A 17,051-nucleotide genomic window follows, 5' to 3' on the forward strand; every position below is an offset into this window, starting at 1 on the left:
ATTCGCAATGACATGGCTTTGCGGCCTTCATTGCACATCTCTGTAAAGTCAAACAGAATGAACACTCATGTGGAGCATGAACATTGCTGCTATGTGCAAGACAGCGCTGCAAGAAGCCTGCGAAGGCCCCTGGCAGCATTGCCCAATGCCCTGCATTTAGGCTGTGACAGGGAGCACAGGCGCAGGAATGTACAAGTGCTTCTCTTTGTGAAGCAGGGAGGCCTAGTCCCCTCCCCACACAGCCCCCGTGCAGTTTGCGGGCACACTGCTGCATGTGTGCACGCTGATTGTAAATCAGAAGGCCGGCAAACTTCAGGACTTTTCTCCACTTGCGAGCTCCCTCCGCATACGCAAGTGCAACAAACAGTTAAGGGAATCGACCACAAAATCCCGAACCTAGCAAATGTCGGAACACAGGACTTCCTTCCAAAAACAGAGAATAAGGCACAGACTCCTGAACCCACCGTTGACCTATCTCCGGGCTCCTGCCCTTTCTGATGGGAAGAAAGACAGGCAGGTCGAAGCGCCTGGTAACAGTGAAGCTTAAAAATCAGTTTGCGTAAGAGAAAACCAATAGCCACCTGAGTAGTGTAGACTTGCAGAGGTAGTACTCTGCAGGGATCATCTGCTAACAACAGAGGTCACACAGTTTCTGCAAGATGAGCCATCAGTTTCCAACAAAGGACCCCCCAGCATTCCAGACCAACGCTCATTTGAATTGACATTATGGCAAGCGAGCCCCACTCAAAGCCCCTCATGCTACATGACACTCTTGCGACCTGCTATGTTCACGTCAAGGGGACACATTGTAGGGTAAGAAATACAACTGGGAAACTTACCCTCTGCAGGTAGATAGTGTTCATTTCATCTCCAATCATCCGAAGCCGGGCAGCGATTTGCCGCTCTATGTCCTGCCCCGGCTGCTCTCGATGGGCCACGCCATTTCCCATCATCATATCTTCATCTACTCGCCCACCCAGACCTGCCATGGCCACCTGCTCAGGGCGCGGATGCTCTCCCACTATTGACCGGCGATCTGAGTCAGAAAGAAAACAGAAAGCTTGACATTACACGTCTCGCACTGATGGTTACACAACGCGTTTCCCTTTTGTGGTGGTCACATTTAGAGCGTCATCCGCCTTTAAGTCCCAACAATCCCTTAATTTTCTAATTTTTTGGAATTTACCAGATCATAGCCCAAAAACCAACCCGTTAACATGTCCATATGGTGACTGGTGTCCTCCTGGTGGAGAGAAGGGGGGTGTCCAGATGACCCACTGTGCCGCAGTGGTGGTTCTACCTCTTCTTTAAATGTTTTTTTTTTTACTTACAATTTATAAAATGTACAAAACAGTTGCAGTAAACCACCCATTCCCACCCTCCCAACAATTTCAGGAATTTGTCCGCAGATGTCTGCAAATAACTTATTGTTTCTTCTGATGCCTGTAGATGAGGTGGTTCTGCTTCTTAACACATACTGCATTGCACAACCATGGGGCCTCTACCAGAGCGCGGACCACAGACAGGTGGTTCTAGGCAGCTGACAGTCTGCTATCACAGACTGGGCACTCGGACACGTTCCAGGGTTTCTATTCACTTATGTATTACTTGGTGTTTTGGAGGAAACATGCCCACATCCTTTCTACAGTCAGGCTCAGGACTTTCAATGATGCTGTGAGAAACAGACAGCAAAAACGAACTGACATTGTACACAGGGTATGGAGTGTTGAGTATGACCCGCTGTTGTTGCCTCTCCCCCACCAGCTAATCAGGGTAAATGGGGTTATTCTGAGTATGCCCTGCTCACTGGCATACTGACCACCACGCTAGCACCCATGATTAAGCATTCTTCATGCTGATGCCCGCCCCATTAAAGGCCTCAGCAAACAGATGACACAACTCCCTCTCTTATCAGACTTTACTGGCTTCCCCCAAATAAACGCATCACCCACAAAGCCACCGGCACAATATTCAAGGCTGCCCCCGTGCCCGCCCCTCCTATCTGGCAGAGAGTAGCCATCTATTGGTGGCGAGCACATGCCCAGCAGTCAGAAACTGGACCGGCTGGAGCAGCCGAAAGGCATGGAGGAAAGAGCCAGCAAACACACATTCTCGGCCTACGCCCCCGGGGGCAAGGGGACACCAGAGTGTGCTCCCACCAACATGCAATTTGAAAAGAATTCAAGTCACACCCATGATAAACACTTTGGCGACCTCCTGGGCCACTTCCCTACACCTTTCACGGCCGTCGCATAGCCCCACTACTGTACACGCTATGCCCATAAGAAATGCTACATTCTAACGACTGTTAGCGCCTGCATTGCGCCCCATAACGGTGTGTTTGTTTGTGTCACTGCACATTGGTGATAGACCTGCTGGCGCAGCGGGTAGCTTCTTGGATTACGCGAACAGCCGCCTGAGGATTCGCAGGGATGGCTGACGGGGCGTGTGAGGGTTGGGAGTGTGTCCTCTCTTCCTACCCTTTTCTGCCCTTAGAGGGGGGAGGGGTTTGTTAGGGACGTGTCCTGACCTGCTAGGGGAGGTATTCCCAGATCTATATTGCCCGGCGATATGATGCGTGGAGAGACAAGTCGGGCCCTGTTTCGGGCAGGCGGTCCCTATTCAGAATCCACACGAGGGCTGAGGGCCGAGTGCAGTGTAGTGCTGCTTGATAGAGCAACAGCTCCTGCGGACTCGCTCCTGCACGGACGCGGGATGGGCGTTAAGCTTGCCATCACGGCAGTACGCGTGCTGGGTTCACTCGCGGATTTTTGCACGGTAGGATGCCGGGCTGCCTATACATTTGTTGAACACGTAATCTGTTGCGCCTGACGTTAGTCTGATAGCAACACATGCCGGTGAGATTTGTATGGCAGGCCATACAACATACCACACACTGCAGGGGTCTGCAACCTGTGGCTGTCCCGACGTTTGGACCACAGGTCTCTGTTGATCCCTAGTTATTCTTTATGCTGGTCAGTGCTGATCTGAGTTGTAGTCAGAGACTACATTTTGGTGGGGCGGAGGGCTAACAGGTGAGGGGGGCACTCTATAAACTGGGTGTGGCAAACTTGGAGGCTCTGCCGCCTCTGTTCTACCCCAATGGTTATCTGACATGTAATGGGGCCCAAATATCAAATGGTAGCAGTCCAGCATTATACATAGGCAAACACACAATAACACATTCATTAACTTAAACATCCCATTCAGCTTACATCATACACACTCATTCACACACACTTACTCATTAAGACATATATTACATACACACTCTGTGCACATGCATACATTATGAGATAAAACACAACACCCTTTAACACTGCTAGTTTCAGAAAAGGCTTACCTCACGTCTCTGCCTAACACAAAGCAAGTGTGTAGATAGCCCCTTCCCCTCAGATGTGAAAGAACATATAACCTTGTTATATGTTCGCTCGCACCTGTGGGGAGGGGCTGGTGTGTGGATTTGATTTTTGTTAGCCAGAGAGGTGAGGGCAGCCTTTCTTGAAACTCGCAGCCTTTCTTGAAACTCGCAGCTTTAAAGTGTTGCTGTGTTTGTGCAAAGACGTGTACCTGCAGGGACATAGCAACACTTTAAAGCGGCCGGTTTCAGAAACCGCTTCTTTCCCCTCTCTTACTAACAACACACGATTCCGTGTAACACCATTGAGCTAAGCGGGCTTCAGCCCTTCCCTCGGCTCGGCTCAAATTTCAGAGGGGGCTGAAGCCCTCCAAAACATCTGAGCAGCCAAAGGTTGCAGACCCTTACCCTAGGAACTTAATTCAAATATGTTAATACAGATGCAAACGCTATGGTAGTCTTTTTATTGACCCCAGAAGCTGAAAAAATACTTAACGAGAGCTCTCTCCAAACGTCAAAAAACAAGTGCAGATTCTATGCTGACTTGTTGTGCTGTCTGTGCACGCATGCTCTAGGGCAGGGGTCTGCAACCTTTGGCTCTCCAGATGTTTTGGACTAGAACGCCCATCAGCCCTAGCCAGCATAGCCAATGGTGAGGGATCATGGGAGTGGTATTTCAAAACATCTGGAGTGCCAAAGGTTGCAGCCCCCTGCTCCAGGGAGTGCAAAGGGATTCAAGGAAAAGTGACTCAGTGGAAATCAAGAGAGATATTTCCCAAAAGTCCCTTTACTTGATGATCTCTGATTAGGGTTTAACCCCCTTGTGATAACATCAGTTCCCCCGCTTAGAGAGGAAATAGTAAGTCTTCTTAAGTAGACTCTGTTCAAACGTATACTACCCTGCCTTGCTATAGGGTAGCTGCTGGGAGCCTAGGCTCGTACAAGTAAAATGTAGGCTTAGAGTAGAGAAGAGGTTGGTTTTAGATCAGCTGCTCCAGGGTCGGATCGATTTACCATTGCCTGATGGGGGTGTGCCTGGGCTCTGTGTGTGGTGTTGGGGATTTGCTGGTGTTGGTCTTCAGCAAGCCAGAGCCCATCACCTACATGCCTGATCGCAAGTGGGTGATAAAGTTGCGATACACGATGAATGCTTGATTTGCATGATGAAAGGCAAGTGGAGGGTGCTACTTACAGTAGTATGTTACTTAAGGCAGGAGATTGACAGACCATGAAGAGATTCACACCTTTCACTACATTGCATTGCTCGATGCCATCACACCAATCACAAGCCTCGGGTCAGTGCTTACGCCCAGACCACAAAACCAGTTAATTGCAGCAAAGAGTTGGTTGCATCGTGCCATGGATCAGGCCTGCCATGATGAGGTCTGGCGTAAGGGTCCTTGGGAAATCTGGCACAGCAAGGCGCAGGGTTAGGCAGTGCAGAGTAGCAGACCTACATTCAAATACCTTGCATCACATTATGTTGTGCAGCAGTGGACTCTTATGCCAACGAGACACGGCACAACCGGTGGAGAAAGTCCAGTGTGGGCCATTGTTGCGTGTGGGGTATGGCAGTCTGCAGCACTCTGCTGCCCTCCGAGTGTGAGGTTGTGTGACACATTGCGGCATAATTTGACCATAGCAGGCGCAACACAGGATGAAAAGTAGCTTGAAATTGTGGCTTGATCTGTATTGGGGTGGAGGCATGTTATTAAGTGGGGTGCCAGAGGGTTCATGGCTGATCTTGTCCCATACTAGTGTGGGATGAAGTAGTGAATACAGCAAAAACATTCTGTGCGCCGGCTTCGTCGCATTGTACTACACACTAGCATATATAAACAATTTGTCACAACAACGGTCTGATGCCACATTTGGACGATTCTGTGTGTCTTTATATCGGGGTGAGTTGGATGTTCTACACAAAGGAGAGTTTTGAACAGCATGATTGTACTCCAGTAAACCAATGTGTTGCAGACACTTTAACCTGGTTTTGACAGGTGAGGCTCTGAGGACATTCAGGCTGAATATGTGATAGAAAGGGCTATCTCTGACGCTTACAGTGCAGTTTGACATTGAAGCTGGATGTGTCTGAATAGCTTTCATCATAACGTTTGGCCCTTATTTTGCACAGTGGCTTGTGTTTGGCCCTGTGCCCAGAGCTGGGGTGAAGCCGGGTGGGGTGAAGTAGATCAGAAGGACTTTCATCGCATCATCTTAGTGTTATTTTCCAAAATCACAAGTGGTTCGGAGCGTGACGCACTGAATGTTCAGGTCATGGGGGTGGGGCTGCCGTTTTGCCTGGGGCAGCCCGTGCCTTTATCAGGCTGTTCCACGTGTACGTTCCCCATGCGCTAGCCTTCTGGAAGGAATCATTAGATTTGCCCATGTCTGGAAAGGATGACACCCATTATGACTCCACTCCTGGATGACAAAAAGGCAAAGTGCCTTGATCTGAATAGCGAACCGGTTCTCTTGCAGCACTAGATGTGCAAGGAATAGAGGCTGGTATGCTTGGACCACATACACAATAGGGTCGGAGGGTCCATTGGGTCTGATTTGTGACCAGCATTATGGTTCTTGATGCGCTTCCCACGGGATCTGTAAGATGGTCCAGAGTTCCAACAAGGATGAGTATGGTCTGAGTGTGAGAAACACTGTGGCATGGATCCTTGCTACTGGCACCTCTCAGCAATATGAAGGTGGACGTGCCAACAATCAAAGAACACGTCTAGGGTAAAGGCATGGCGACGTGAGTGGAGTCAGCAGTGCCATGCAAGTGTTCATGGTTCTAATAATGTTCCTTGTAGTCAACCTCTATCTGTACAGTTAAGGTCACACCGAATGCATGTCTCTCTGCCCACTGAGCTTGCTTTATCTGGGCAGTAGAAGATCCGCCCGGGTCGCCCATGAGCAGTAGAAACCTTAGATTGTGAGCTTATTGACAAAGATGGCCTGCTTGCCTTTATCTCACTAAAGAACACTATATGGCACTGAAAGCCGGAGGGGTGCATCTCTACAGCACAAAGCACGGCAAGGAATGGGGCACACCCTGAAGCATGGTAAAGACAGCTGGGTGCCACTGAACAAGTGAGTGTCACCAAAGGACAGCACAAAGCACAGTAAGGAAAGGGGAAAACTTTCAAGCATAGTAAATACCACTGGGCACCGGTGAACAAATGAGGGTCACCAAAGGACAGCACAAAGAGCAGCAAAGAAAGTGCCCTCTGTGAGGCCCAGCAGATACCGCTGGGCTCCACCGAACATATGAGGGTCACCAATAAAGGGCAGTACAAAGCACATCAAAGAAAATCAAAGAAAGGGGCTCACCCAGAAACTTAGGGAAGACCGCTGGCCTCCACTGAACAAATGAGGGTCTCCAATGATGAGATAAATCTAAGATTCCAGGCTTCATAGCAGTCCTTCAGGGTTAGGGCTGCCGTCCCCATCAGGACTGAAAAGGGGGATCTTACTGTTACTGAATTTGGAGACCCAGGTCCAGTTTATTGGTTGGACAGGGCAATCACCGTCTGGGAGTAAAGTGGGACTACACGATGCTCCCTCGTAACCATATCAAGATATAAAGAATGGTTGTATCTAGCGATGAGTGATTTGTTGTCACATAGTAAGTTGTCCCTATTAAACTGTGGCCGAAAGGTTTTTCAAACATACTGGTGTTCCTTAGCTGACCCTTCCCTGGCCTATAGTGGCTTCAAACCTGAGGGCAGCACCAGAGGAGTAACTTTGCTGAAAATGTTGGGGGGACATGACAGCGGCGTCCCCTGCCAAATGAGTGGGACAAAATGGTGTGCCACTAAAGTTGGGGGCCTTGTCCCCCCTAAAATTACGGCCATGGGCAGCACCCTAAGAAGCACAGTGCTGGGCCAAAGAGGAAACACACTTCCCGCTCGGCTGAACATCATTGGGAAGCTTGGCTGGAAGCAGATCTGATCAGGTCAAGGTGCTTCCCCAGGGCGCCTTCAAACTGAGAAACACCCCTGCAATATCCTCTGTTGCGCGTCTCCTCACCTGTGCATCCCCTCCCCATTGACGTTCCTCATTGTTTTTCACCATCCAAACCGACGTTATGGCATGGCCACTCTATACTGTGCCAAAGCACTGCCATAGCAGTCGCGGATCTGCTGGCGTGTCCAGAAAAATGTGGCCTTTAGTGTCCTCACCCAGGGTGTCCAGACCGTGGTCTGTGGAAGGGAAAATATGGAGGGTGAAAAATGAGGGGTAGTTGATGGGGAATGCAGATATGGGAGGAGAGTGGTTGTGAGCGTCAGAATGCCTGTGGATCCTCGGGGTAGACCAGCTATCGGTTGTGATGAAGGAATAATATATATACTTAGGTTTAGGTGAAACTCAATGAGGCAGCAGAATATTTACATAATTTTCTAATGGTGTTTGGTTGTCTGATGGGCTCAAGGAATGCTCAAACCGACCCGCTGGACTGGTAGCGGCCTTTGACCTGGTTTGGTGGTAATGGTTCTAAATGATTACAGAGAATCCATAACAGCGCGTGCCTTTTCAGCGAAAACAATAACAGTGAAAAAATATCTATTTTTCAAAATGTTTCGAAGTTTTTTGCTCTGCTTTTGTTTCTCTGCTATAGCATTCTCTGTAATTGTATTCTCTATTATCACGGATACCGATGGTAATATTTACGATCACCGCTAGTCAGACCTGAAATGGTAATTCCAGGCGACCTTCCAGGCCTGGGCGAGGAGTGGCCCGGGAAAGAAGAGACCCTGTGTAAGTCGGAATGTGGTTGGCAAACACTACCTATGAGAAAAGTTAGATGTGTATGATAAGGATTGTGGGTGTTAGTCTGGGATGGTTGTATTCACGGTGGGAGGAGTGTCAGTAAGAGTGACTGAGTTGGATACAGTGGGGCAAGTCTGTGACAAGTGTATCTGAATGGCGAAGACCCAGGCCCAACCTCCCAGTGGGCGGTGGGATCACCCACACAAGGTCAGAGAAGATCCTCGCCATATTATTGGCTGGATGTAGCCATCCCTGTCTGGGTTGTAACCAGGACCGGCCTTAGGGGCAACAGCGCCCTGGGCGAATTGGTGCGTCCCACTTTCCCCCGCGCGCCCCTGGTCAACAGGAGGCGGGGCCAGGAAGTGCCACTTTTTTCTTTAAACCCCTTCTCTCCGGCCAGGTGGTAATGATATGTATAGGGTGCATCAGCATCCTGTTGCTGATGAATGCGCTCCGGCGCTGCAGGCGCATTTGGTAACAGTGAGGCGCTTGCCACACCTTCTGGCACTATGCCAGCTCGGGGGAGCCTTTGAAAGACTCCCCCCAAGATGGGGTGGTGGGGGGCTTATGACGCCTTTTTCTGTTGAAGGCGCCCACGACGGAGGGGCGCATTTGGTGACAATGGGGTGCTGAGCACCCTATTGTCATTGAATGCGCTCACCGCCGCGGGTGCATTTAATAGCAACAGCCTGCCTCCCGCGCATTCTCCCGCTACGCCAGCTCGGGTGAGTCCCTGAAAGACTCCCCCGAGCTGGCGTGGCGAGGGCTAATGGCGCCCTGGGCAGTCGCCAGGCTGGCCCCCCCTAAGGCCGGGTCTGGTGGTAAGCACAACCAATAAGTGGTTCACACAAGTTGTAAATGTTATTTATGCTGGGTGGGAACTCGGTCAAAAAACGCAAGCTCCCCTTTTGAAATATTATCTGGAGCTGTGCAGTGGTTATGCGCGACAGCGTTCTTTTGCTCACGAGTGGGGACGTACTGTAACACCAGTGGTTGGTAACAGCGACACAGCCGTACTCTTTATATCGACACGGCTACAGTAAACTGGGCTCTGCCAGGAGTCAAGCCTGTAACTTTCAGCTAAATTGCCAGCCTATTCCAGAACTTAATAGTTTTCAGACTGCAGCAAGAAAAGCCTACCCAAAGATTGAAAAACAACCTCCTGCCCACACGCAGCGCTGGTTGAGGGGCAGGAGGCTGGTAGAGTCTGAGTCTGCTGGGTGAAGCTGCCCTGCTAGCGCCGGCCCCGGGTACGGGACAGGATGCGCTGTGTGTCCGCCTGACTGGAAGCAAAACTTGTCAACAGGAAATCAAAGAACAATTCCCACAGATGTGCGGCCACGACAGCTACAGGCGGCCCGAGATGGAGTCGCCTAAAACAGCTAAGTCGGTTGAGTCAGCACGGCAGAGAGCACGTCTTTTTCTTTTCTCACCAAAGTCTCTAAACTCTGTAACCCTTTTGATGTCGCGCCGTGGAAATAAATAACAAGCGTTGGCAGTGAAAGTGAGCAGGGGCTGCGCGCGCGCGCGCGCACACACACACACACACACACACACACACACACACACCCCCCCCCCCTCTGCCCTCCACTTTACAGAGTAGGCATCAGGTAATATTATCAGCACAAATAATGTCGCCATATATATATGGTCACCGGGAAAGGCCATAGGCGACATTATTTGTGGGGATAATTTATAGGTTAAAAAGGAGCGGGGGTTGCAGGGTCCCTTTAAAAAGTATGGGGTTTGCAGGGGTGTCCCATGCAGGTGCCATGGGTTAATATTGCTGCAAAAGAACAAGAATGGCGATATTTTTGCAGGGATATTAACACATGGAACCACAGAGTCCTGCAACGTGCTCGCCTTGGAAATAAGACGACATGAAGCTACACAGGTTCGATCCCCGGGCCCGCGCTTAGAAACCTCTGGTTAATAAGTGCGTTATAAATACGAAAGTAAGACAAAAAACATTCCTGTAACAGCGCCTCGATGCCCCCGGGCTGTGTGAGCGCTTTAAACATGCAAAAAAAAAAAAAAAATGTAGGGCTATAGATTCACTGCGTTGGGATACGCATGCGCCCAGTTGAATCACAAGGTTTGGGTGACTCATTCAACGGCTCTGCTCCCACCTTACATGGCATTATTCAGACGGCCTTACACCACATGTCCCCCTTCACCCAAAACCTCAAATGGCGTGGACGGGACGGCCTTAGATCAGTCGGCTCTGTTTTGACATTGGCATGGATAGTACAGTAGCTGCGCCCCCTCGCCTTGCATGCCATCGTGAAAAGCCTGGGAGCACCTCTACACTGATTTACCCACTATGCACCCTTGAATGCCTGTGCAGAAAGGTAGAGTTTGGCGTGTGAAGATCGAGACTCTTTGCCAGCCTGCCACCCTCCTGAAGAGCCGGCGTCGTTACACACCATCAGGCTTGGTATCTCAGCCTGTCAATTTGCCCACCAACACTACATGACCTGCACAGCTGGGACCAAGAGTAGTATGCAGTCCCTTGACTTCAATTGAGGAATGACACATGGCTCCCAAAGTACAACAATCCGTAATAGACCAAGCACACTGTGCTATGTTGATTTATACCGCGCACCGGTGCCACCCAATGGCATTCTCCAGGGGCACAAGTATTCTGCACAGCACTGCTTGGTAGCTTTACGTCTGGATCTGCTTTAGAATAACTTTAGTACGTCTATGGAATTAATCCATAAATGTACAGCGAGTCGCACAATGAGCTAATGCGGGTCGATTTGCAGTAATGATGCTCATGGGGTGATTAATAGCAATCAACCTTAATGATGTATCAAAATGATAGAGAAAATCCCTCCACCTAAGTATGCTGTCGAACTGATACGTCCCCTATTTCAATCTACCCACCGCAGTTCCCAGACAACCAGGTCTACAGTCACCGAGGTTGGCAAATTACCTACTAGACTGCAGTGCCCCCTTCCATGCAAGAGGAAAAGCTGAGCCTCGTCCTCATTTTTCCCACTGCTTCCTAAATGGTCATTTTTGGTTTTGGCGCTTTCGTGGCATAAGCCACCTAATCGCTAAACCATTGGTACTGTAAATGTAAAAAAAGAGAAATGGGAGTTCAGCAAGTGTATGGTGTTGGCATGGCAACTTGCCCATGCTTGGTTATGTAATGGCCGAAGAACCATCCGGGCCCTCACCCTCTCGCTTACGTCTGTCGGCCGGCTGCTGTTGCCGGGGAGCTGTGCATGCTCTGAAGTAGGAGCAAATTGACTGCACTTAACTAGATGCCCGTTATATTTGGATTTTCTATGCACCAATCCTTTGTGTCAGTAGAACGCCTGTGGACGATTTTTAAAGTCTGGCACAAAGTGATATCTTTTCAAGATGAAGCTGCGGCACCATCGAACCTTGCAGAGTTGAAGTGGTTGGGCCCCGCAGGCCCTGCTTCTCCTTCCCCCATGGCTGCCCCCCCTGCTTTGCCCACAGCCTCAGGGGCCACACTTCACAACCGGGACCTCCTTCGCCCTGTGTGACCTTGCCTCCCCCACTTCACTAGGCTGCCCAACCCCCGCTGCCTCCACCCTCCTGTAGCCAGTTCAGGCCCTTCCATGGCCGTGCCCCGGGTGCCCACGCCACCCCCACCTGGCTGGTGAAGCCTCATCCCTGTGTCCCCCGCTTCTTTGTCCAGCCTTTGGTGCAGTACCTTTTCCATCATCTTAAGGTGTGTGCGCTGCATGCCCCTGCCGGATGTCCGCCGCGGGTGTCACGTCTTGCCCAGGTATTTCGCGCCTCCCCCCCTCCGCCACCATTCTTTGTGCCGGGATTTGCAGCTGGCAACCCCGATTACTAATCCCAATACCTAGCGAAGTAAAGTACAATTCCAATTTTAAGTGCAATTTGGGTAAAGCCAAGGGTAGCACTCCAGTTTGGCCACATCTGCGAAATGTGAAGGCATAACGAGCGGCACATTACGCTATTCATTAATTTATGTGCCGGCTTATTCGTTTTGTGTCTATCTACCTTTTTCAGTAATTTTCTGTGAGTGGGTATTAAGGAAAGATCCACAAAACGGAGAACCTGAAAACAAGATTTTGTGCCGCGCTTGCAGGTGATACTTAAATCAGCTGAGATTACAACCCAGTAGGCTTTACAGTTAATACTTGCTGCATCAAAGTAAATATTTTCTTTACAAGCAGCTGTTTCACTAAGGATATGCGCAGAGAGAGAGGAATCACATGAACCTTTCCCCTAATACGAAGTCCTCCACACTACAATCACACCCTTTGCACCACGCTTTCATAACACTAAATTTCATTAATAAGACGCCTAAGCCCACGCTACTGTTAAAGTGAGTCTTAAAACGGAGCAGTGCGAGTTGCACTTTAGTTTACAATGCGATGGGTTTCACTTGTTTTGGGATGCACTTCACTTGGGCTAAGCTTGCGCACAGAAGGTAGCATTCCCAGCGCTTGCAGAGAGTCCTGTCAAGTGCCCTACCCAGTGCTCCAGATGAGATTTGGAAGTGGGAGTATTTTACTCTCTACTTTTTAAAATTATTTTTTAGACAGTAAAAACGTAAATTCAATTCCCAATGGGAGTATTTTATAAGCAGGTAAAAATATGTTTTAACTGCAAACAGGAAATGTTTTTGTAATCATTATTTCTTTGCACCCAGGCGTTCATACACCTTTAAAGATACATGTTTACTTCTTCCAATCATTTAGTTATAACAGTAGCTTCTTCCTGTGGCACTACGTGCACTAATGGGCCAAACATATCCATGGAGCTGTCTGCAAGAGCAAAAGGTCCTACGTGTCTGTTTCCTATTTTTTACTGGGAGTATTTTTACTCCCCATTTTTTATTTTTGGGCACTATTTGCACATTTTTTGGCAGTAAAAGTGGCTGATACACCCCTTATCTGTAGGGCTGTGCCCTACCTACTCACTGGGGCACGCAATGTTCTCATAAATTGAGGAGCAATGTTTGCCGGTGGTGGTTTAAAGTGCTTGACCCAGGCCTTTTGAGTAATTAGGCATAGAATTGCGCCTGCTGATATGATATGATTGGTTATTTAACACGCTTAATACCCAGTCGTGCAAAATGCTCCAATGGGGGAATTGTTCACATCGGCTATTTCAGTGCAAATGATCAGTGTAAGGGCACAGGAAGAACGCGGATGTCAAATGGATCAGAAATTATATCCAGTGACACAATGGCAGATCAAGGTCATACCCCAGGAATGAGCAGGCAGCGCAAAGGAGGTCTTAGGGGGAGCAGGGACAGGGGAATAAGGCACGGGCCAGGATAATAGCGGTACTTACACAGAGGACAATGTAGGATAAAGTGGGCAAGTGCTAACGACAGAGCAGTACCCTGCCCGATAACAAATTGCATGGCCGAGCTCATCGAGGGCAGTGGAGGGTGTTACGTGGTACATTTCTGATTCTGCACTTTCTTTCGGTTCGAGATACATCACATCTGAAGCAGGAACACTGGCCTAATGATTTGACATAAGGACTGGCCTAAACATCTAACAGCCATGAAAGCAGATGTCGCAGAGAACCACCAGAGCACAACCAGCCCAGCTAGCTGTGGAATGCCGCAGGCCTCGCAGAGACGGGCATGAACAGCCCTCCCTTCGAGAATGTACACAGTTCGGATGCTGCTGGCTCAAGTCCCAAGGTTGATAAGAGCCTGACTTGCAAAGACAATCTGAAGTTACGAAATGTACTTGATTGCCTTTTCTTCGGCGAAATGAACTATTGTTATGAATACGTACGGCTAATGGGAGGAGATTAATATGTAGCTTTGTATTGTACATAAGTATGAGCCAGGCCTGGGAGGGGGCAGAGTCGATGCAGCCCTCCAGAGCCTGGTGTGTGTGTTAACATTACAGCACTTTTACAACCCCACTTCTGGCTTTGTGGGTTATTTGTGTCCGAGTGCCAAGTGCGTGGAATGCCTGAGACGGTGCGAGGGAGCTGGATTTGCACTAGTATCGGGGAGAGCAGGACGAACGTTTGTAACAGAGGGTTCTGGTCAAGCTGGCAGGGGCTGCGCAGGGAGCGCACGCTGAGCTATTATGGTAGGCAAAAAGGTAGAATAACTGTTTACTGTTGAGGCATTACCTGTAAGTTTGAGTTTGTCAGCTAAAAGCACTCAGGGTGCGCTCAGGAATCAGACGTTAAGGCTAGATTTTACACCAGTAATCTGTATAGAAGCTGGCAAACCCTGCGTCCTTCACGCTAGGAGAACTCCCGATTGCAGGCAATGCAGGAGGGATTGAATCATAACCAAGAAGCCCACACTTGGGTTGATTGAGCAGTTCATCCCCCGACCCCCAAAAAAGAGGGATTTCATTGGAATTGGGACTTTCCTTTTGGGTGTCAACTCAACGGATATCATAGCCGTAATCTAGGCTTTCGTAGGGTGTTCTGTTATTGCCTGACTTTGTTGTAAAATAACAGAAGGTGACTTTAGGGGCTGTCCGGGTGCAGCACAGAGGACAAGTGCAGTTATTGCATTTCACCTTATTCATGTAGTAGAGTACTCTTTCAGGCTTTGATGATAAGTGCAGGCACTCAAATGCTCAAGGGGGACTTGTAGGTACTGTGACCTCGGTACGAATCAGCCCAATTAAAGGGGGGGTCCTGAACAGGAGCAGGCAGCGCACGAACCCCCGCCCCCCCCCCCCCATGTGCTTGTAATACAGGTTGGGGAAACCGCTTTGTAACACCTGTGGAGAGGGGAGCTTCTCAGTAGTAGGGTGGGAACACTGTCACTGGTGGGCAATTGTTTCTGGGGCCCTGATCTTCCAGGGCTTCCTCCCTTGCTCTAGTCTCCTTCTCATTCTATTTCACACCTGCACCCTTTATCACATCCTCCTCCTTGCACCCTGGTGCCTATAAATGCAAAAGGCTAATAACCTCAGTAAACAGCAAAACTATTGGCATTGCCAATGCTTGTTTTCATTACCCTCGATCACAATCTGAAAAAGATCCGCTGTGGGAGAGCCAGGAAAGGCAAGGCTGCAGTGATCTGCCATGCTATTAAGATGGCAGGGTATTGTTCACTACTGTAGGGCAATGAACTTACATGTGGAGATCATAGAGATACTTTCGGAGGGCAAATATTTCACAAAACTGGACTTATTTGGGCAGTGCTTGCCTGTGGGTGTTGCGCTCTGTATACAAGTCATAGGCAGATAAATGTGGCTCTTGGGAGGTTCCAATTAAATCATTAGTCATTTAGGGCCTAATTCATTTAGAGAGGAGCAAAGTGACTTTGCACTGCCAAAAAACACGTGCCACCGGGCCTAATTCACAGAGCGGCACAAAGTGCATTTTTGCAAAGCTAAGTCACTTTGCACTGCAAAAGTACTCTTTGCACCGCGCTAAATGGGCCTAATTCACAAAAAAACCCTTTTTAGATGTTACTGTATAAGAAGACAAGCAGCAGACAGTACGCGCTTATCAGGGAAGCTTTTCTGTGGTTAAGATTTCAGAATAGTTTAATTGTGGTTAAGATTTCTGATAGCTTAACTGGTTTTTGTGTCACTGACTGCACGTAATTGTGGAGACAATGCTCAGAGGTAAGCCACAAACGGCCAAATTATGAGCAGATATACAATCATTCGCTGAGATTTGTAGATGACCAACATGACAACTGACGAGAAAGAAAAACAACAGTGGAATTCAGAAAGTGTAGGCCCTTGTAGCACCCATTCTCCTGGGTTGCATCTTTCATAGATTCACATGCTTTGAATGCGTCCTCTTGCTCCCCCTGGAAATCCTCGGTATCAGTAAACTCGATAGCAGTAACCCGCTACAGGTGCAAGGCTGAGTAGGCAACTCCGGCTTCTGATCTCCAGGTAAGACCTTGGCTAACAGGTGCCTACAATCGGATTTGTCATTAAACCCTAATTTCATCTCCTAAAAGTCTTTAACTCTCTAAGTAGAGCTTCACCCAGCGTGAAAACTGAGATTCTTAAACGGTACACTGTGAGCGCAGCCCAGGGATGTCCCACCAGCCCCCGTCATTGACATGTGGCGATGGCGCATGCATGGGTACCTTCATGTGTGTGCTTCATTCTTTGCCCCCCTGCTTCTGCCTTTCAACAGTCCTGCCACATACAGTCTTTCCCGTGGGTGCCGGGAAACCCTTACACCATAGTGTGTGCTGAACCTCTTGAGAGGGTTTGAGTCACGTTCAAAGTTACTCTGCCTTTAAGTTCTAGAATTCTTTTTAACTTTTGCATATAATCATTGATGCCAAAATGTTAGCAAGTGCAAACTCATACCGGTGTTTGGGTAAAATCCCTTGAGAAGAACAGCGGGGTGTGGTCACTGGTAATGACAACATTTGACTGTACATGACAGTGCATGTTTTTCTGAGCAGCTTAATGTTGTTGTTTGGTTAAAGAAGCGTGTTGCAAGAGCCACTTCACATCCCATATGGCAAGCCTGAAAGTTATGACTGATAATGGCCAACAGGGGGCAAGAGTAGCTAATCGTCTTCTTATTATTATTATTATTAGGTATTATTATCATTATCATATCTGAGGCTGCACCTAGCTCCGGGAAGCAACAGAGAGCGTTACAAGTCATAGGAGGAAGCACACTTTGAGGGAAGCAGAGATGCATGGGAGCAGGGAGCTAACACGGGGGAGGGAGTGCGATTTGGCAGCAAGGGATCTACAAGCAACCAGGGAAGGAAACAGGGGGGAGACGATCGCTCATTCTCCGGTTAGGTGAGGAGTGCAAGGTGTGTGGTCGTAGGTGTTAGGGCTAAATATAGAAGTAGCTGTTTCTTTTTCTTGTGTGCTTCTTTGGTTTTCGGTCTTTCAAGGGGCACACACAGTTGTCTTCATGAGGAGTACGCATATTTCAGGGTGAACTTCTTAGAAGGCATGAATAGATGATGTGTGCAACTGTTCAG

General features: G+C 48.9%; 1 protein-coding gene across 3 annotated transcripts in view; it reads right to left on the reverse strand.

Annotated features, from left to right (window-relative positions):
• The window catches only part of BBC3 (BCL2 binding component 3), a 59,175-nt gene that overhangs the window by 22,124 nt on the left and 20,000 nt on the right, over positions 1-17,051 (reverse strand). For all 3 annotated transcript variants that reach the window (XM_069644541.1, XM_069644539.1, XM_069644538.1), the window contains exon 3: positions 840-1,036. In XM_069644541.1, coding sequence (XP_069500642.1) covers positions 840-1,036 — 197 coding nt within the window. The remainder of the gene's footprint in view (positions 1-839; positions 1,037-17,051) is intronic.

Source organism: Ambystoma mexicanum, chromosome 2p, assembly GCF_040938575.1.
Source record: "Ambystoma mexicanum isolate Mex_15411 chromosome 2p, UKY_AmexF1_1, whole genome shotgun sequence".
In the NCBI taxonomy this organism is placed as follows: Eukaryota; Metazoa; Chordata; class Amphibia; order Caudata; family Ambystomatidae; genus Ambystoma; species Ambystoma mexicanum.